The sequence below is a fragment of the Phascolarctos cinereus genome, unplaced genomic scaffold, assembly GCF_003287225.1.
Source record: "Phascolarctos cinereus isolate Bilbo 61053 unplaced genomic scaffold, phaCin_HiC Scaffold_3;HRSCAF=262, whole genome shotgun sequence".
Classification (NCBI taxonomy): Eukaryota; Metazoa; Chordata; class Mammalia; order Diprotodontia; family Phascolarctidae; genus Phascolarctos; species Phascolarctos cinereus.
In genome coordinates this window covers 240091876-240114177 of record NW_027555736.1, presented here as the reverse complement: position 1 = coordinate 240114177, position 22302 = coordinate 240091876, and the positions used below count along the sequence as shown (strand labels likewise).

At 38.4% G+C, this 22302-nt stretch overlaps 1 protein-coding gene across 1 annotated transcript in view; it reads right to left on the bottom strand.

Annotated features, from left to right (window-relative positions):
- MNAT1 (MNAT1 component of CDK activating kinase) overlaps positions 1–22302 on the bottom strand; it is a 248167-nt gene that overhangs the window by 138723 nt on the left and 87142 nt on the right. The window contains 1 exon segment of the mRNA XM_020986494.2: positions 7690–7793. Within this exon segment, the coding sequence (XP_020842153.1) occupies positions 7690–7793 (104 nt within the window).

Below are 22302 nucleotides of genomic sequence, written 5' to 3'. Positions count from 1 at the left end.
AATCAAGGGGCCAGAGCCCTTCTTAATAAGCTCATCTTTAACCTGGAAAATGGTAGTCTACCTGAGAGCCAGTGTGGCTTCGGAAAGGGCCAAGGAATGGTCAATACAGTGTTTACTGCTTAACAATGCCAGAAGCAGAACAGAGGTCTGTACACAACATCTGCAGATCTGACGAAGGCCTTTGATACTGTCACTCGCCAGGGCTTACTGAAAGTCATGTCGAAATTCAGTTTCCCAGAGAAGCTCGTCAGTATTGTATGTTTCATGATGGCACGCTTGCCTGGGTTCTGGATAATGGATGATACTCTCTCATTTCCCCAGTCACCAAGGGACTGAAACAAGGCTTTATGCTCGCTCTCATGTTTTCAGCGTGGTGTTTTAGTCCCACTGTCAAATGCCTTCAATGAGGATGAACACTGCATCGAGGTCAGCTACCACACTGATGGCAAATTCTTCAACTTGGAAAGGCTACAAGCCAAGCCCAAAGTGGAGGGAGTGTTAGTGCGTGATTTTTTGTTTGCAGATGACTGTGCACTCAATGCAGCATCTGAAGCTGAGTTGCAACAGAGTACGGATCGATGCTCTGCTGCCTGTGCTAATTTTGGCCTAACAATTAACACCAAGAAAACACAGGTGCTCCATCAGCCAGCACCACACTATGCTGTGGAATCAACGGTTAGAGAAAATGGAGAAGTCTTGAATACTGTGGATGAGTTCACTTACCTTGCTAGTATACTTTCCAAGACTGTACACATTGATAATGAGCTTGACACACACACTGCTAGGGTTGTCTCAGTGTCTGAGAGACTCAGAAGTAAAGTGTGGGAGAGAAGAGGTATTAGACTGACTACCAAACCGAAGGTCTACGGAGCCACTGTGCTGACTTCATTGTTTTATACCTGTGGAAACTGGACAGTATGCCAGAGCCATGCCAGGAAACTGAATAGCTTCCATTTGAATTGTCTCAGGAAGATTCTGATGATCATCTGGCAAGATAAAGATACCAGACACTGAGGTCCTTTCTTGAACTAAACTGCAACTCTACTACAGAGAGCACAACTCCAATGGGCTGGCCATGTTGTTCGAATGCCAAACGTACACTTGCCAAACAGACTATTTTATAGAGAACTCACACAGGGCAAGGGCTCACATGGTGCTCACAAAAAGGGATACAAAGACTCTCAAGGTTTCTCTTAAGAACTTTGGAACTGATCGTGTGATGTGAGAGACACTGGCACAGAACCACCCAGCATGGTGTGCCCTCATCAAAGAAGGTGCTGTGCTCTAGAAGCAAAGCAGAACTGAAGTAGCTCAAAAGAAACAAGAGATGCACAAATTTAGAGAATCCATCCCAAATGTTCAGATGGGCTATTTGTACCCAACCTGTGGTGGAGCGTTCTGAGCTTGTACTGTCTGATCAGCCACAACTGGACACACTGTTAACGTGACTCTAACACAGCGACGTCATTTTGGTGCTCTCAGAGAATGAAGGACAACTATCAATCAGCATCCTACTAGGGCAGGATTTTGTGAATTTGGAAAGGGAAACTAAACGTACATCTTCTTTTGATACACAATTGGTTTCATTTGTAATCCCAGCTATTTTCTTTTATTATTAAAAAAATATTCTGAGGAATCCATTGGCTTCACCAGACTGTCAAAGGAATCTATGACATATAAAATGTTCACAAATAAGTAAATAAAGGTTCTATACAAAATACAAAGTGACAGCAAAACAGGAAGCTAATCATGGGGGGAATCAGAAAAGGCTGTTTGAAGGTGCTATAAGTTCCAAGAGGCAATGGTAAGGCACAAGATTGTAACAGAGCTTCTCTGTCCCTCATAATGAAGAAATACCTTAAATGCTTAACTGCACCAGGGTGCCCTAGCACCCCTGAACCTCTAAACCGCATCATTTTTGCTGGCCCATATGGGGAAACTGCCTAACCCCAAGTTCTTCTCCAGCCAGCATTGGAAGGCATGTAAGCATCCTCTCCCTCCCTTTCTTGCTCTGCAGTTGGACATGCTTTTCTGGCAGACAGTTACGAGGCTGTCTCACACTCAGCCTGATGCTCTCAGGCTCTCGGTCCCCTGGGTCGGTCTGAGGCCATGGACCTGGGTACACCTTCTACAGCATAGAGGACAAGGAGGGACACCCTATGCAGAAGTGTATGCCCAGTTCTGTCAGTTCTCTCAGCGCTAGAGAATTGGGGAAAAATGGCAGGTGCTTTTTGGTTCCCTAAGGCTTACTTACTTACTCCCTTCCCTCTACACCCCTGAATTCTCCTTCATGGAGGTTACAAGGGAAAGTTAGAACAGCTAAAAATATCGTGGCAGATTCTGAAGGTTTTGTGATTGATTATTAAGGAGTTTAGAACTCCTTATAACCCTAGTCACTCTTTTCTCCCACTTTCTTCGCTTGAGTCAAGAGAGTATCTGTTAACCCCTCTCATAGGAGAAGAGAGTTTCACCCTTTACCCCTCACTTTTGATTTCGCCCTCCCTAACCTGGGGAAAAGGAAACAGGTGGGGGGGGGGGGAAGCAGCTATAGCATGGGCCCCACTGGCAATGGCCTTGGGCTCTGGGGCAACCTTGCCTGGAAGCATCACCCAGGTTCAGCACACCCTGATCAAGGTAAAGAAGCTGGCCTCTGAACTTGGGATCCGTGTATTATGATTTTGGGGTCCCAGCACCCCTGAACCCCTAAACATTTTGGTGGCCCATATGGGGAAACTACCTAACCCCAAGTTCTTCTCCAGCCAAGACTGGAAGGAAGGAGGGGGGAGGGGCAGCAGCTACAGCGTGGGTCCCCCTAGCAATGGCCTTGTGCTCTAGGGCAACCGTTGCCTGGAAGCATCACCCAGGTTCAGCACATCCTGCTCAAGGTAATGAAGCTAGCCTCCAAATTTGGAATTGTGTCTTCCAGACTACAGGCCATTCACCTACAGTTGCTAGCAAACAGTGAGTTCCAGCCAATGTCCCCACGTCGTTCCCTGGATGCAGCCTGTGCTCGGTTCCAGTCAACCTCCTCTTTGGGACCCTCTCGAGGCAAGGACAGCTCTACACCCCTTGCCATAGGAAGCAGTTTCAGAAGTCGAGACCTTCACCCCTTACTCCAAAAGAATTTGGTTCCCATTAGTTTGAGGGGGGAATGATGGGGTTGGGATCTGGACCCCAGAAAGGAAAAACCCTGGACTTTCCCACATGGCCAAATCTCTGGTGTTTGCCAGAGGCTATAATCCCATCAACTGGCCTTTCACTGTGGCTACACCCAATCTCCCCTCCATTGTCTTACTTCCCTATGGCCTCTGACCATTCCCACCCTTAATCCTAGCTAGGCTCCATTCTCCCTTGGCCATGTGGTCTAGGTCCCAAGAGTTCCCACTCCAGCTTACTGGCCACTCCCATTCAGATCTTCCTTAGACCCCTCCTCCAGTCACCCCAAACTACTTGGCCACTCCTAGATCCCTTCCCACAGGCTTTCTGTATGTAAGGTCCATCTTGTCTCCATTAAGATACTTAGATTCAAGACATCTCCAGAGGCCTCATGATGGAAAATGCTATCCACATCCAAAGAAAGAACTATGGAAGTTGAATCACTATCATTTTTCTTCTCTTCTGTTGAGTTTTGTTTCCTCTTTCTAATGGTTTCTCCTATTGGTTTTAATTTTTACTTACAACTTCACTAATGTTTATGTTTAATGGAATGTAAATGTATAGCCTATATCAGATTGCGCACCATCTTGGGGAGGGAGGGGGAGAAAAACTTTAAACTTTTTTTTAAATTTAAAGCATATGGAAGTGATTGTTGATAAATCAAAATAAATTAATAAAAAAAATTTTTTTAAAAGATGCTTAGATTCTTATCATCTAGCCACTGCTGAGATTCTTATAATCTAGCCACTGCTGAGATTCTTTTAACCTAGCCACTGCTCAGATTCTTAAAATCTAGCCACGGCTGAGATTCTTTTAATCTAGCCACTACTCAGAGTCTTATAATCTAGCCAACAGCTTACTGATGTTCAGACTCCTTAAGAGTCTGCCCAATATGATGGATATTCTAATAAACCTTGTCTTTGGCTGAAAGAAGGCTTGGATCAAATTCTTTCAGGCAGGATCCACGTGTTGTGATTTTGGGGTCCCAGCACTCCTGAACCCCTAAACCGCATCAAATCTAAAAAGAGCTAAGCATGTTTTATCCTCTCAAAGTTGGGCCCTAAATCTAGTCCCTGCTTTTATATCTGGGCCCTGCAGTTTTTCTGTCAGATTTATGTCTTCTAGACTATGGGCCATTCACCTGCAGTTGGTAGCAAACAGTGAGTACCAGCCAATGTCCCCACATCGTTCCCTGGATGCAGCCTGTGCTCGGTTCCAGTCAACCTCTTCTTTGGGACCCCCTCGAGGCAGGGACAGCTCTGTGCCCCTTGCCAGCAGGAAGAAGTTTCAGAAGCGGAGACCTTCACCCCTTACCAAAAGAATTTGGGTCCCATTTCTTTGAGGGGGAAATGATGTGGTTGGGATCTAGAACCAGAAAGGAAAAACCCTGGACTTTCCCACATGGCCAAATCTCTGGCATTCACCTGAGGCTATAATCCCATCAACTGGCCTTTCATTGTGGCTACACCCAATCTCTCCTCCATTATCTTGCCTCCCAGTGACCCCAGGCCACTTCCTACCCTTGGTAATTCTATTACCTCATGAACTACTTGGCCACTCCTAGATCCCTCCCACAGTCTTTCTGTATATAAGGTCCATCTTGTCTCCATTAAAAGGCTTAGATTCTTATAATCTAGCCACTGCTTACTCATGTTCAGACTCCTTAAGAGTCTGCCCAATATGACAATGTTCTAATAAACCTTGTCTCTGGCTGAAAAAAAAAATTTAATTGATTAAATGGAAAAGGGAAGAAAATATCCAAGCATCATAACTACAGAATCAAAAGATATTTCTATGGGAGATGCGAAGGTTGAGAGCCCACAGGAGACCCCAGAGCCAGGAAAGTGTTTGAAAGAAAAGGGCATTCACTATTAGGTGAAAATTGTCAGCCAGTTGCCTCCAAAAAAAATAATGCCTCCAAAACCAAGGAACCTATACCCACCATATTAATATTCAATTTATTCAACAATTCTGCTATGAGAATAAAATTCTACTTTTTATAACAGTCATCACCAGGAAAAAAACAGGATTCTCTTAGTAAATATTTATTTTATGCCCAATTCACGGGGGATAGGTGGGGAAGCAATGGGCAACTGAACTATTTAAATTTTATTAGGAAAAAAATATCTATCCACATAACTCTTCCTTCTTCCAAGTTTAAGTTTCACTCATCAATCTCTGTTTAAGCTAATCCTAAAAGCTAAAAATAGGAAATGAGATATACCTTCACTATGGCCAATTCAAAATTAGACTTCCTATCTCAGTTTAATATACTACCAAGCAGCCACCAAACAGCAATACTTGTGGTTAATAATATGATAGACTCCAATTTCCATAGACTTGTCTTGATATTAGTAAGTGTCAACTTTATTGGATCTAAATGATATTCTTGTTGACAGAATCCTGAAAAGAATTATGACTGGCCCTTTGAGCCAAAAACCTTTCCCCCAGTAGTTTCTCCATGGCATAACTGGGTTACTTTACTGCATGCCTAAATTCAGAACAGAGACTTATTAAAATTTAAAAAATAAAATAAAACCCTTGGTATAACCTTTATATTCTTTTAAACACTGTATCCTTCTCAGTTATTTTAACACAAAGGCAGAATCAAGAGAAGTATTCCTCAGAGTTAATTAAAGACATCAGCCATATGAAAAACAACTACTGGCCCAGATTCCATGGCAGCCACTTAATAGAACTTCTCAATGATACTTTCATTACTGACACGATGGAACCTGTATCTCTATTTGAAACACAATCCTCAATCTGTTTATTTACATTAATAACACAAGCAGCCAGTATAGTGCCAACTATATTGTTCTGCATAGAAAGAACATGTCATAAATGGTCCTGACTTACTGACTGAGAACATTTAGACTTAAATAATCTAAACGAAAAAACATGAGATCTAAACATTCCAGAAAAGCAGAGATGGTTCGTATAGAAATGTAAATATGACTACTTTTATAACACAACTATGTTGAAATTAGTTAACTCACTTATAGTAGCCACAGATCTGTTTTCTGGCTTAAAACCATGAAAAGAAAATGAATATAGCACTGAAAAGAAATTCTTATTGAAAAATGTACCTGACATGAAATAATTTTTCATTTCAAGGTTAAGTATAAAACTCAGATGTTACCATTCTACTTCATTATTTTATATAAATATTCTGGTGCAAGCAAAAAGACATTTCTGGTCAATTCAACAATTTTTTTTTTAAATAAGGGCAACTCAATTAGTGAATCTTCAAGTTCCTTTTAACAAAGTCAACCTAAGTGTGAGCTTGGAGAAAGTCCTCTGACGCACTGAGGTAGGGAGGACATCTACCATCAAGGTGAGATATCAAAGGACTTTACTCCCTCAGAAGCAGTATGGTTTAAGTGAGGAAGCACTGAATAATGGAGAAAGAAATGGTCAAGGAAAACAACTGGAGTTCTACCTCTAAGCAGGATAAAATGTGTGACCCAACATGACTAATATGGAAATATGTTTTACATGATTGGCAATGTAACCCATATCAAATTGCTTGCCTTCTCAATGTGGGATAGAGGGAGGAAGAGAATTTGGAACTCAAAATTTTTTAAAAACAAAGGTTAAAAGTTGTTTTTACATGTAATAAGGAAAAAAATACATTTTTTAAAAAATAAAATATAAACTGTGTGATCCTGGAAAAGCTTTTTCATTCTCCAGGCCTCAGTTTCTTCATCTATAAAATGAAAGGGCTACATAATATTATCTCCTTCTAGCTCTAACAGCCTATGATCCAATAGGTCATGCTATCATATTCAGAGCAAATTAAAAGTTATACATTCATTTTTAAATTGTCTTTCTCTGACTCTCTCAAATGAGAGTATAAAGTGGAGCTAAGGAGGAAATAGTACTGAAGTTAATATATAATTCTGATGATTGGATCATTGTATACATGCAGTCTTTTTTCTTTGCAAAATGCATTTTAAGTACATTCTTAGTCCTACAATAAGTTGTTTGGATTAATTTTTAATTTAATAAGATGACTGATAAATATTTTGACCAAATTGACTTAGACCAGCCCCTACATCTCTTACATTAAGGAAAAAAAGTAACCAGCAAAGTAAGCTAAATTGACCTTGGCTTACAAGTTTGTTTCTCTAGTTTTATTATAATCCATTTTACTTTTTTATTAACAGGGTCTTTGTTTTCTTCATTCTCCTCTTGGGAGCTACATAAATGCCTGTGTCTGGAATTTTCTTTCCCTTTCAAATGAAAAAGCAACTATTCTCCTGGCATAAGAAAGAACAGAGTCTTTCATGGCTATTGTCCAAATGAACCCCTAGGAGAGAATATATACGCTAGCAAAAGTAACATTTAACACACAGATAAACTTATGCATTCATATCTTTAAATAATAAACATATTAAAATATTATTAATACCATCAATTGGGTTGTTTTCACTATATCTCACCTAAACTTTGAAAAGCCATTTAAATAGCATCAACTTGAAGCATCAACTCCTATTAAAAGAAAGGAAAACCTAAAAGTTAGCAACTTACCAATTTTAGCTTGTTTTTCTGAATGACATCTTTGTTTTCTTTTTGGTACAGCTCCATCTTCTTTTTGGTATTGTCCAAATCCACATTATTGGTCAAGTTAAAAACTGCATCAGAAGAAACCACAATTGCATAAGAACATATTAATGTCTATCTTATGCTCACAAACATCATCATAACTGACAAATATTGCACCAGTTTTTTAAAAGTTCCCTCAACTTCAAATACTATCCTTCAACCATATAAAAACCAAGTGGAGTCTATGTTGATTTTTATAATATCCATTGTTATTTTGTAATTTTTAAAGTGTAAATATTTTTAAGGTATAGAGGCAGCTAAGTGGTACTGTAGATAAGAGTTCTGGGTCTGGAGTTAGGAAGACCTGAGTTCAGATCCAACCCCAGACACTTCCTAGCTGTGTGAACCTGGACAAGTCACTTAACCCTGTTTGCCTCAGTTTCCTCATCTGTAAAATAAGCTGAAGAATTAAAAAGGCAAACCACTCTAACATCTTTCCCAAGAAAACCCCAAATGGGGTCACAAAGAGTCAGACATGACTGAAAAACAACTGAATAACAACAACAACAAAAACCTATCCCAGTTACATTTAAATCTGGTTTGGGCCCTACGTGGGAGTTTTAAATGGCCTGGGCAATGAGCTGAGTTGGACACCTGTGAAAGACTGTCTCACTTTTGCATTTGTATCCCCAATGCTTAGCACAGCCCCTGGTACATAGTAAGCACTTACTGACTGACTGTTTATTGGTAAGATGGGCTTACCACTTGTGTTTGTGCTTTCTGGAAAATGCATATGTTATAGTGGATGTGTTTTATATGTTTATTGGCTAGAACACTGGCCTTAAGGTAAGAAAGACTTAAGTTCAAATTTGGCGTCAGACACTTACTGTGTGACCCTGGACTAATCACTTAACCTCTGTTTGGCTCAGTTTCCTTAATTGTAAAATGGGGATAGTAATAGAAACCTTCCTAACAAGGCTGTGAGTACCAAATGAAGTAATATTTAAATATTATACCTCTTCTGAAAAGGAGATTGCTAAATGTTTAAGTAAATTCAGCTAGAAGCAGACATAATAGACATTCATTTTTCTTTAAGCCTTTTACCATTTTAAGAATCTAGACATATAAGGTATTAGCGGATCCAACAGGGTCATACATTTAAAGACAGAAGAGGTCATATAGTCCAACCCCTTCATTCTACAGATGAGGAAACTGAGGCCCAAGATCACATGGGTTAGCTGAGATTTCAACTCAAGCCCTCTGACTTTGAGTTCAAATACAACTAAAGTAATCTTACTTCAATCCAGTAATAATTTAGATTGCTTCATTACAGGAAATACTGCCAGATATGTAATCGCAATTTTTGGTGGGGAGGAAAAGAGGACTTTTCAACACATTTGTCAGAATAAAGAATTAAGTTTTAGGCTGAGGAGGAAATAGTTTAGTTTCTAGTCCAGGTTTGCTTCTTTTCAGTTTCCAAAATACCAGTTTACTAAGTTTGATTTTGATTCTTCATTGTCTTAATCTTAATATTATTCTTGCAACTTGTCATCTTCCTTTTACTTGAGAGTTCTAATCTGAACATTAAGAAAATAATCATTAAGATGATATTTAGAATTCATATTGTTTTGAAGTGGCTCAATTAAATTTTGTAATTACAAGGAAGCAATTCTGATTCACTGAAAGCTTATTCTACTATCAGAACACGTTTCAGTGACTGCTCCTACCACATTCTTTTGAGACTATCCTCTGGCACCATTTCATCCATTCATCTCCATTTATCCCCTCAGAAATAATCAAGTTAATAGTTTTCCCCAAATCACAAACACTTTCTATTTTGTCATTTTCCAGGCTTAGGCATCTTGGGGAAAAATGTAATCTTTTTACCTAGCCACAGTAGAGACCACTGAAATGTGGATTCAGATCTGGTTTTTGTTTGTTTTATAAGAAATGATACAAACATGATTTTTACTTTCTAGGGGCAATGTTTTCTTTTTTATTATTATTTTTGTTATTTAATGTCTTTCCCAATGATGACAATTCGCCAATGTTTTGTTCTAAGGACCCTTTTACAAATATAAAATTACTGAACAACAACCTCTCCAAAAGCATTTGTTTATGTGAGTCATATCTATTGATATTTACCTATTAGAAATTAAAACTCAAAGTATTATTATGAAAATACTTTTGACCTTATGGACCCCCCAGGAGTCCCTAGGCCATACTTTGAAAACTACTGCCCCACAGTGACCCTGTTCTAGAAGTGTGTGTGTGTGTGTGTGTGTGTGTGTGTGTGTGTGTGTGTGTGCGCGTGTGTGTGCACGCGCATACATTAAAAATCATTGTTTTTTAGTGATTTTCAGTCATATCTGACTCTTTGTGACCCCATCTGGGATTTTCTTGGCAAAGACACTATAGTGATTTGCTATTTACTTCTGCAGCTTATTTTACAGATGAAGAAACCGAGGCAAACAGGTTTAAGTGACACTGCCAGGGTCACACCGCTAGTAAGTGTCTGAGGCCGAATTTGAACTCAAGTCTTCCTGACTCCAGGCCTGCACTCTATCCACTGTACCACTTAGCAGCCCTTAAGGGAAAAGTTTAACAAAATAAATAAAAATACAATACAATGTATATAATGTTCATTTATGGCTCTCTAAGTCAATTATATGACCTCTGGGATTGCTTTCTTTTTGAGTGCTACACCAATGTTTGGAGAGCAAGAAATACCAAGGAAAAGGGAGAAGTTGTATATTTTGTATCTACACAAACATAACATTCTATGCCTACAGCTAGCTCCACACTAACTAGCCTTGCAAACTTAGGCAAATTTCTTTACCTCTCTGGCTCTTAATTTCATTTAAGTTTCATACTCAAGAATTTCTTAAGTACCTACTACATATGCAATACATAAACACTGCTCTACAAGTCTGAAAATTAAACGATCCCTGACTTTAAAGCACTTACATTCTGCTCAATGAACTCATCTTCTAAGACTGAGGAAGTTAAACAAGATGGTTCCTAAAGTCTCTACCACATCTGTAACCAAAATGATGCTACTGATATGCCATTAATAAGGATTTAGTAAGACATGCTTGTTTTGTTTTTCAATACATGATAAATATCTGAGCAACAAAAGAATGCTGGTGACACACGTACGTATGTTCAGTCTGTAATTGAAAGTCTATAATCGATCAGAATTATGACTAAATTCTTTAAAAAGTAGAGTTATCTGCTTTCAATATAAGGAGTCACCTTTCTTTAATTTTAAATAAAACAGAAATAGGAATAAAAAATATTTTATAATCACAGATCGATTAAAGGTAGAACTCAACAAATACCTACTGATTAACTGATTTTTCTAATTCACAACACTTCAGCACTTCCAGGACCCACGATTTTACTATAGTGAATACTATCAATTCACACACCCCTCAACCCCTCTACACTTTAGTAGATGGTCTTCCTGAATTACCAACAGGGAGGCTTCTTCAAACTTATTTAGGTTCATATTTGAAAAACAGAGACCACATTTTTAGGCCTATCGAAAGCATTTTTCTACTTAAGGAGACCTTCAAGACCTTTAGTCTATCAAGACAGAAGCTTTGAAAACTCAGGTCCACTGACACAAAGAACTCTTCAGAAAACTGAAAGACTTTATAAAAACAAAAATTAAATTTAACCATTTTTACAACTTCTAAAAATATATCATTTGATTGCTTTAAAAATTAATGAAGACTGGAGGCAGGGCCAAGATGGAAGAATAAAAGCAGAGACTCTCTTGAACTCTCCCTCAAACCCCTCCAAATACTTGTAAAAATGACTCTAAACAAATTCTAGAGCAGCAGAACCCACAAAAAGACAGAATGAAACAAATTTCCAGCCCAAGACAACCTGGACAGTCGATGGGAAAGGTCTGTTGTGCCAGACAGTTCAGTGTCAGCATTACAGGCAAGGCCAGGCCTCAGCGAACGTGGAGCAGGCCTCAGGGGACTGAATCACTAGCAATTGTAGTGGTTTCCAGACTTCTCAACCCACAAATACCAAAGACCACTTACAAGGTCAGCGGGAAAGGTCTGTCAGACCTGGGTGAAAGACAAGCACAGTCCAGCCCTGGCCCTAGCTCAACCCCAGGGCAGCCACAGCAGCAGCAGCTGCTTCCGGATCTCAGCCCACAGACGGTGGGGTGATCAAGCGGCTGATCGGAGAGGGATTTCAGGGATCTCTTTGCTGGCTTTGAGGCAGGATTCTCTTGCTTTGCCCATTCTTGGTTCTGGGTCACAGTCCTGGGTGGCAGTCCTCAGGCAAAGAGGAGCACTGGCATGGCAGAGCTCATGGTAGCAGTAGAGAGAAAACTCTCCTCTCATTTCCAGAGCAGAAAAGAGTGCCTGTGGTCACTCACAGACCAGCACATAGGCCAGGAGAGGAGTAAACACCTCCCCTGGGATCATATGACCTTGGAAGAACTGAAAACCTAGAAATATCTCTGGAAACAGTTGCACAAAACTGCTGAAGCTTAGAGCAATTCACCCTCCACACTAGAAGCAGAGCCTAACTTAACAGAGTTAAAAAGTCAAGGAACTGGCTGGGAACAAGAGCAAACAGAGGAAAAAAACTCAGACCATAGAATCTTACTTTGGTGACAAGGAAGATCAAAACATACAACCAGGAAAAGATAAGAAGGTCAGAGCTACTACATGCAGAGCCCCCAAGAAAAATATGAATTGATCTCAGGCAATGGAAGAGCTCAAAAAGGATTCTGAAAATCAAGTAAGAGAAGTAGAGGAAAAACTGGGAAGAGAAATGAGAGTGATGCAAGAAAATCATGAAAAACAAGTCAACAGCTTGCTAAAGGAGACCTAAAAAACACTGAAGAAAATAATACCTTAAAAAATAGACTAGACCAAATGGCAAAAGAGGTCCAAAAGGCCAATGAGGAGAAAAATGCCTTAAAAAGCAGAACTGGCTAAATGGAAAAGGAGGGCCAAAAGCTCACTGAAGAAAATAATTCCTTAAAAATTAAAATGGAGCAAATGGATGCTAATGACTCTACGAGAAATCAAGAAGCTATAAAACAAAACCAAAAGAATGAAAAAATAGAAGACAATGTGAAATATCTCACTGGAAAAACAACTTACCTGGAAAATAGATCCAGGAGAGATGATTTAAGAATTGGGGGGAAGCTAGGTGTCACAGTTGATAGAGTACCAGCCCTGGAATCGGAAGGACCTGAGTTCAAATCTAGCCTCAGATACTTGACACTTACTAGCTGTGTGACCCTGGGCAAGTCATTTAACCCCAACTAGGTGGTGCAGTGAATAGAGCACCACAAAAAAAAAAAAATTTGGACTACCTGAAAGTCATGATCAAAAAAAGAGCATAGATATCATCTTCCAAGAAATTATCAAGGAAAACTGCCCCAATATTCTAGAACCAGAGGGTAAAACAGAAATTGAAAGAATCCACCGATCACCTCCTGAAAGAAATGCCAAAAGGAAAACTCCTAGGAATATCATAGCCAAATTGCTGAGTTCCCAGGTCAAGGAGAAAATATTGCAAGCAGGCAGAAAGAAACAATTCAAGTATTGTAGGAACACAACCAGGATAACACAAGATTTAGCAGCTTCTACATTAAGGAATCAGAGATCTTGGAATATGATTTCCAGAGGTCAAAGGAGCTAGGATTAAAACCAAGAATCACCCACCCAGCAAAACTGAGTGTGATCAATGGGGAGGAAAAATTGACATTCAGTGATGGAGAGGAATTTAATACATTCTTGAGAAGCAAGAACTAAATAGAAAAAATGACTTTCAAATACAAGACTCATGAGAAGCATGAAAAAGTAAAACAGGAAAGAGACATTATAAAGGACTTATTAAAGTTGAACTGTTTAAATTCCTACATAGAAAGATGATATTTGTAACTCATGAGACCTTTCTCATTATTAGGGTAGCTAGAGGGAATATATACAGACAGAGGGCACACAGTGAGCTGAATATCAAGGGATGATATCTAAAAAAGAAAATTAAGGGGTGAGAGAGGAATGTACTGGGAGAAGGAGAAAGGGAGAGGTAGAATGAGGTAAATTATCTCAAATCAAAGAGGCAAGAAAAAGCTTTTATGATAGAGGGGAAGAGGGGGCAGGTGAGAAGGAATGAGTGAACTTTACTCTCATCAGATTTTGCTTAAGAGAGAATAACATACACACCCAAAAGGGTATGAAATCAGTCTTACCCTATAGGAAAGTAGAGGGGAAGGGGATAAGAGAGGGAGGGGTGATAGAAGAGAGGGTAGATTAGGGGAGGAGGCAATCAGAAGCAAACACTTTTGAGGAGGGACAGGGACAAAGGAGAGAATAGAATAAATGGGGACCAGGATAGGATGGAGGGAAATACAGTTAGTCTTTCACAACATGACTATTATGGAAGTGTTTTGCATGACTACACATGTATGGCCTACGTTGAATTGCTTGCCTTCCCAATGAGGGCAGGTGGAGGGAGAAGGGAAGAAAATTTGGAACTCAAAGTTTTAGAAATGAATGTTAGAAATTGTTTCTGCATGCAACTGAGAAATAAGATACACAGGCAAAGGGGTACAGAAATCTATCTTATCCTACAGGAAAATAGAAGGGGAAGGGGAAAGGGAAGTAGGGGAGAAACAGAAGGGAGAACAGATTGGGTGAAGGGGGAATCAGAATGAAGGCCATCATGGTGTAGGTAGAAGGGAAAAATGGGGAGAAAATCTGAAACTCAAAATCTTGTAGAAGTGAATGTTGAAAACTAAAAATAAATGAATAAACGGGGGGAGGGGAGATTAACGAGAATAGGGGCAGTTAGGTGGCACAGTGAAGAGAGTACCAGCCCTGGAATCAGGAGGACCTGAGTTCAAATCTGACCTCAGACACTTGACACTTACCAGCTGTGTGACTCTGAGCAAGTCACTTAACCCCAACTGACTCATCAAAAAACAAAACAACAAAAAAATTAATGAGGATTAATTGGAAATTGAGGGGATGCCCATGAGTTGGGGAATGGCTGAACAAACTGTGGTATATGAATATAATGAAATACTATTGTACTATAAGAAATCATCGCCAGCAGACTTCACAAAATTGGAAAGACTTAATGTGAATGATGCTGAGTGAAGTGAAAAGAACTAGAACATTGTACACAGTAACAGCCACAATGTACAATGACTAACTTTGATAGACTCATCTCTTCTTAGCAATGCAAGGATCCAAGACAATTCCAAAGGACTCATGATGGAAAATGCTGTCCACATCCAGAAAAAGAACTATGGAATCTGAATACAGATCAAAGCATATTATTAGCACCCTCTTTTTTTCTTTTATATCTCCCATTGGTTGTAATTCTTCTTTACAACATGACTAATGTGAAAATAGGTTCAATATGAATGTATATGCAGAGCCTATATCAAATTGCATGCCATCTTGGGGAGGGGAGAGATGGTGAGAAAATTTGGAACTCAAAATCCTATGGAATGTTGAAAACTAAAAAAAATTAATTAATTTTAAAAAATAAATGAGGGTTAAAGATCAATTCAATGTCAAAGATAACAAATATATCATTTGGTCATTAATCCTATTGCTCATGACAATTAGAGTTGAATGTGTCCATTCTAATTATGGAATGTATTATATTTTCAAAACAATTAACACAAATCTCAAAAGTAAATAACTTTTCAAGAAAAGTTACTTTTCTTGAAGTTCATATGAATTACTCTAATGATCTTCCTGACTCATACAGGTTAATTTTCACTTAAAAGTTTTGGGTGCATACACTCTATACCTTTAGAATTGGAGGCTGTCAAAGCACAGCAGAAGCAACTATCTAAAAATGCTTCAAGTTTTTAAAAAATGGGGGCCATTCTATCGATCATGCTCACTTAAATAATGGCCAAATATCCACTACATTTTATGCCATTTGGCCTTAACTTCTCAGCTTTATTATCATGAAAACTAAATCTTTACTTTTAAAAGTAGTTCCATCAAACCCTTACAAATTTAATTTTATCAATATCATGAGAAAAACTAGTTCTTCTGAACTATGATTTTTCAGGCCCCTTATGCTTAACAAGCAATATACTGAAATTTGGGGAGCTACTGCTGAGAATAGTCCCATGGGAATACTGGCATAAAATCACATTTCCAATCTGAGCTCCAATTAAAACAGCTGTACTTGAATGTCGGCACTTTTTACATTTAAATAAATGCACCAACTTTCAAAATGTTTGTATAATGACATAAATAGCATAACATATAATGAGTTATATGTCATTCACATGTTAAAACACAACTTCAGTAAACTTCAGAAAAAATTTATTTTATCATAGTCAAGATGAAGACTATTTCACCATTTGATAAGCACAGATGGCCTTCAAAATGAACCCATTCCCAATTCTTTACAAAAGGTTTTTATAAAATATGAACTTTTTCCACAAGAAATATCACTTTTAGGCTACTGAGACTGCAGTACTGCCCTGAACAGGTAAACCACATAATCCACCTATATATACCAGAAAATAATAATAATCCCATCTTGCACTAGAAAGCTCAATTTACAAAAGTTTTTTTTCTTTCTTTTAATAAAAAGAACCAATTTTGAGGACTTTCTCCACACACACATGAATTTCTTTTCATGAACCAATGAATATCCATCCACAACTCCAGAAATATTAACAAGCATATTTTCCCCCTATAAGCAGCAGCTATATAGATTGTGCCACATTGATAAAATTATCTGGACTTGTTTTCTTAATAGGCATCCATTTTATCAATAAGCGTCAAATAACAATGTACCAAAAAGAATATGATCAAATTGCTCAAAATAATAAAAACTCATCTAAGATGAGGGGAGAAATTATCTTCTTAAATTGCATAAAGCAAATCATGGCAGAGTAACCACATTTCAAAACTTCATTCACAAAAGAATTTAGCTTCATAATCAATTGATAACAATTCCTTAAAGTAACAATTGATGTAGCTTATTTTTATATAGATATGTTATATGGTTGCAGAGTAAAATTTAGTTCATGAAAAAAGTTGGCCTTTGATTAGTGATTAAAACATTCTAATGCCTTAAAAAACATTTATTAAACTGCCTAAAAATATTAGTAATGTCTGCACTGTGTCTTCTTTATAGGGTGTTGTGCCACTTATTTCACATTCAGGTTTTTTTGTACTCACTAAAAAATTATGTTTTAATTCTATAAAAACTAATACATTAACAAATTATTTTTCTTTTAACCAAAACACAATAACCATCCACAATAAACTTAGATCATAAACACAAAACAAAGATGGAGACTGGACTTGTGATATGACTGGTATGGGGAAACCCCCACCACCATCATACCAGTGCAGATCAGCACCTTTCTGCAACTCACAGGCTTAAAGAGCTGACTAAAACACTAAAAAGTCACAGCTTGCCCAGGGACAACATAGCTAGTATGCGTTAGCGGCAAAACTCGAACCCAGATCTTCTTGGCTTTGAGGGCAGTTCTCTATCCACTATGCCATGCTGCCTCTCAAATACAAAAATAATCTAAATCAAATTCAATTATAAAAACATTTCAAGTGTCAAATGCACTCAGAACATTGAGCAGGCACAAGAAGAATGCACAAGTTAGACAAAAGGTAGTCCCAACCTTAAAGAGTTTACAGTCTAGAAGGAAATTACAACATACACAGATAACTAATATACAAAATAATAGAAGAATATAAGAGCAAAAGTGCAAAAGTACTACACGAAATCTGAAGGGGAAAAGTTATTCCCTCGGGGGAGCTAAGAAGAGGCTAATAGAGCCTCATGGAATTGGACTTTAAAAGGCTTTACTCAAGAAATTAGGCAGTGAAATGGAAGAGATAAGAAACAGTAGTCTGAAGTGGTAAGAATAACTACCAATAGCAACAACAGTAATAGTAGCATTTACATCGTACTTGAATGCTGGCAAAGTGCTTTACAAAGATCTAACTTCATCCTCACAAGGGGGGAGGTCGGATACATGCTGTTATGACCATCTTCTAGATGAACTTAAAGCAAAGACAGGTGAATTGATTCGTTGAAGGTCAAAAGGTAGGTGTCTATATTGGAAGTATCTCTATAATCTTCCTGAATCAAGCTCCAGCTCTCTATCCACTACGCTACCCAGCTGGCTCTAGAGTAATATATAAAGTAGTTTTGGTTTTGTTCCCATTTCATTAGGATTGTGGAGACCTTGGCATATCTATAGATAGAAGGGACAGACCAGGAGAGCGAGAGAGACTGAAGTACCAGGAGGTGATAAGATGATTGATGAATCGAGATCCTGATGGAGAAGGGAAGAATGGTATCAAGAATGCAGTTAAGACTCAGACAGGAGGAAAGGAATCAGTCTTTCTGTAGCTCCCACTATGTGTCAGGCACTGTGCTAAGGGCCTTACAAATATCTTGTTTCACCCTCACAGCAACCCTGAGAGAGAAGTCCTGTTATTATTCCCATTTTACAGTTGAGGAAATTGAGGCAAACAGAGGGTAAGTGACTTGCCCATAATCATACACTAGTAAGTCTCTAAATCCTGATTCCATGACTAAATTTCAAACTCGGGTCTTCCTGATTCCAGGCTCCGTGTTCTACTGCTGCATCTAGCCGTGTCTTAGACACATGAAAGATTAAATAACAATACAAGAAATGCCATGATATAAGAGAGTAGTCCCAAATGAAGGGTAAAGGCAGTGAGTTTTCAAAGGTAATGGTTTCCAAACTGTTCTAATTATATACCCCATTAATAAAAAAATTTTGAGCACATGCCTCCAATATATGCACTTAGACTGATTTAGAAATCATCTTTCGCTCTAATCATTGACAGAAAAGAAACTTACTTTTAAAAATGTTTTAATATCTGCTTCAATATCTTTATTCATATTTTTTAACTAGACCTATGATTTAACTGATAGAGGAAGCTCTTGGTCAGGAGCTTGATTGGTCAAGACATCAACATCTCTTCTCCAGCTTCCAGCTTTAGGGAGTTGCCTGGGGTATTGAGAGGTTCAGTGATTTGTCCAGGATCTCAAAATCAGTTTCTGTCATAGATGAGACCTAGACAGGTATCCCCACTCCCACACACTTTCCAACTCATACATTTCACTAAGAATTAAAAGGCACTATACACAACCTTCACGGCAACTGGTCCAGATCCTTTCCTGGCTCCTCAAGCCCTCAACAGTTTTGATTCCTAAGTTTATAGCAGATCACTTAATCTGCTACTTTGTTGAGAAGAGGGAGGTAATTTGATGGTGGTCATTTGTCAGAACTTTTTAGGATTGTCACATCTCTGCCCTTTTCTTCTGTTTAAACTAGTTCCTGCTAAGGTTACCCACGCCATTAATCTGATCCTTTTTGTTAGGTTTCCCTAGAAGCTAAAAAAAAAAATGAAATTTTGAAAAATGAAAAACCTTGCCTTGACCCCACTTTTCCTTTCAGTTACTTTAAAAATAGTCCATTTCTTTTTTTCTTGTTGGCCTTTAGACAACTACTGAAAGACGAGAAAAATATTTTATTTTCTGAAGAGTCTAATGATATGATATAAAATAGCAAATTTCAAAACTGTTAGACAAATCCTACATTTGCAATCATAACTTTTGTGGCTTTCTTAGCATTTTAAGAATGAATAAGTGTTCTCTGCATATAATGATCTAGTTATTATGGAATAAAGGACAAAACTTTGAGAAAATCTCTGGGGGCAAAAGGAACAAGAACGTTCACAAGTCGTCTATCATAACTATAGTAAAAAGTCTCTGTCGGTGCCAGGAAAAAAAAAGAGGGAAGGAGGCGAGGGAGGAGCCTGATAAAAGCTGTGTTTTTTTCTATTTTTTACCAGGTAATTTCTGGATAAGTTAGTATTATCAGTCTTATTTATAAAACTGATGTGAATAGCTGGGTCAAAGGAGATGAAAAACCAAGTACCCACAGGGAAATAAATGCTCCAACTTTACCTCATTTTCCACTGTGCAATACTGGTACAGATATAAACTTTAACAAATCTTGGAGATCAAAGACAGCAATAATCCAGAGGGTCCATCACCATTATAAGGGTGGCTTTCAGTGCTAATTCATACAGCTTTGAGTTTTGTACAAAAATGAAGCTAGGAGACTGGGGCTTTGTTTGTTATTGTTTTTAATTAATTTATTTATTTTTAGTTTTCAGTGTTCACTTTTATAAGATTTTGAGTTCTAAATTTTTCCCCTCCTTCTCCTCCCCCCCTCCCCAAGACGGCATGCAATCAGACATAGGCTATACATGTACAATCTATTAAACATATTTCCACATTAGTCATGTTGTGAAAGAATCAGAACAAATGGGAAAAACCATGAGAAAGAAGAAAAAAAGAGGGAGAAAATAGTATGCTTCAATCTGTATTGAGACCCCATAGTTCTTTCTAAGAGATTGCTTTGCTAAAGAAGGCCTAGGATCACTTGGGTACTCCTTAGTCTACTTCTATGTCCCTGAGATCAGCTTATGGCAGTGAAAAGACGGGTTACTGATAGAATTTTTGGACATTTCTGTTAGGCAGACATCACAAATGTCTCAACTTTCAAAACAGGGGCAGGGAGAAATGTCAAGAGTTTTCCAGGTCTCTGCATACAGTAGTTGCTAAATAAAAGTGTTTATTGAATTTGTTGAATAATGATCACATCTATGCAAACAAAGTTCACTGTCCATTGTACATGTAAGACAAGGGAATTTTATCATACGTATATTTTAAATATGGGTTTCCCCAAAAAAGTTTGGAAATGTCTGAAACAAGCAAATACTTGAAAGAAATAACCTTATATGCTTCAAATGATGTTAAATAACTATATCAAGAAAGTAAACCTAAGTCTTCAAAATATTAAGGACATGAACAGGCAAATTGTTTCATTTCTCTGAATGAATAATTCTCTGAAATGTACACCAAACAATGTAGCATAACCACATACTGCATGGAAATAGCAGTGACAACTTTGCAAATATAGTAATCAAAATAAAAGCATCTTAAGTTCTAAAACAGCAAATCAAAGAAAAACTATTAAAAATTAGAAATTAGCAAATATCACCAGGTTGTAAGTAAGCCCTACATACCCAAAGAAAAATCTTCAAGATTATTCATCATGTAAAGACTTTTTGGTACCATATACATGAGTTGCTAAGAAGTATTGTTAATGAAGAATCTTCAAATATAAAGGACACACTTTTTATTAAAATAACATGAAAGGTTATAAAGAGTACAACTCTTCCACATATACCATAGCAAAAATCTAAAAAGGGCACCAAACTGAATTATAATTAAGAAGAGAAACAGAAGTGAAAACAAAACAGAAATAGGACCATTTTTCTAAGCCAGGACTACACAAAAAATACAGCCAGAAGCCAATGAGCACTGGGAGAATGGACCAGCCAAGAGAACTGGAAGCCAGCTGGAGAACTCATTAACAATCTTGAGCCTGAACAGCATGGACGCTCTAAAAAAGATGTTTCAAGGGGTCTGGGAGCTTGCAATGCAAATAAGGGCCAACAGGGGGCCAGAAGTCACAACAGAATTGCTGAGCACAGAAAGAATGGGAAAGTGGAAGACAACAAAAATACCAAGGAGAGCCTCAAAGCCCTGGTCTGGCAGAACAGAAACAGGGAACACAAACAGGGAACTCGGATGGTTGTTGTCCTTCGTTCTCCAAGAAGACCAAACTGACATCATCATGTTGGAGTCAAGGTAACGGTGTGTCCGACTGCAGCTGATCAGAACAATGAGCTCAAAAGGCTCTACCACAGGACAGACACAAATAATTGATGTGAACATTTGGGGTGGATTCTCTAAATTTGTGCATCTTACACTTCTTTTGAGCTACTGCAATTCTGCTTTGCTCATGGAACACAGTGCCTTCTTTGATGTGGACACACCATGCTGGGAGGGTCTTTGCCAGTATCTCCCACTTCACACAATCAGTTCAAGGTTCTTCAGAGAGACCTGGACAATGTCCTTGTATAGATTCTTCTGACCACCACGTGAGCACCTGCTTGCATGAGTTCTCCATAAAATAGTTTTTTAGGCAAGTGTACATTTGGCATTCAAACATGGCCAGCCTGGAGTTGCACTCTCTGCCACAGAGTTTGAATGCCTGGCAACTTAGCTCAAGAAAGGACCTCAGTGTCTAGTACTTTATCTTGCTAAATGATCTTCAGAATCATCCTAAGACAATTCAAATGGAAACTATTTAGTTTCCTGGCATGGCACAGGTTTCACAGGCATCCAACGAGGTCAGCACAACAGCGCTGCAGACCTTCCGTTTGGTAGTCAACCTAATACCCCTTCTCTCCCATACTTTTCTTCAGCACCTCCCAAACACTGAGCTAGCTCCAGCAATGTGTGCATCAACCTCATCATCTATGTAGACATCCCTGGAAAATATACTGCCAAGGAAAGTGAACTTATCCACAGTATTCAAAATTTCTCCATTTGCTGTAACTGATGGTTCCACATATGGATGGTGTGGTGCTGGCTGGTGGAGAACATGTGTTTTCTTGGTGTTAAATGTTAGGCCAAAATTAGCACAAGCAGCAG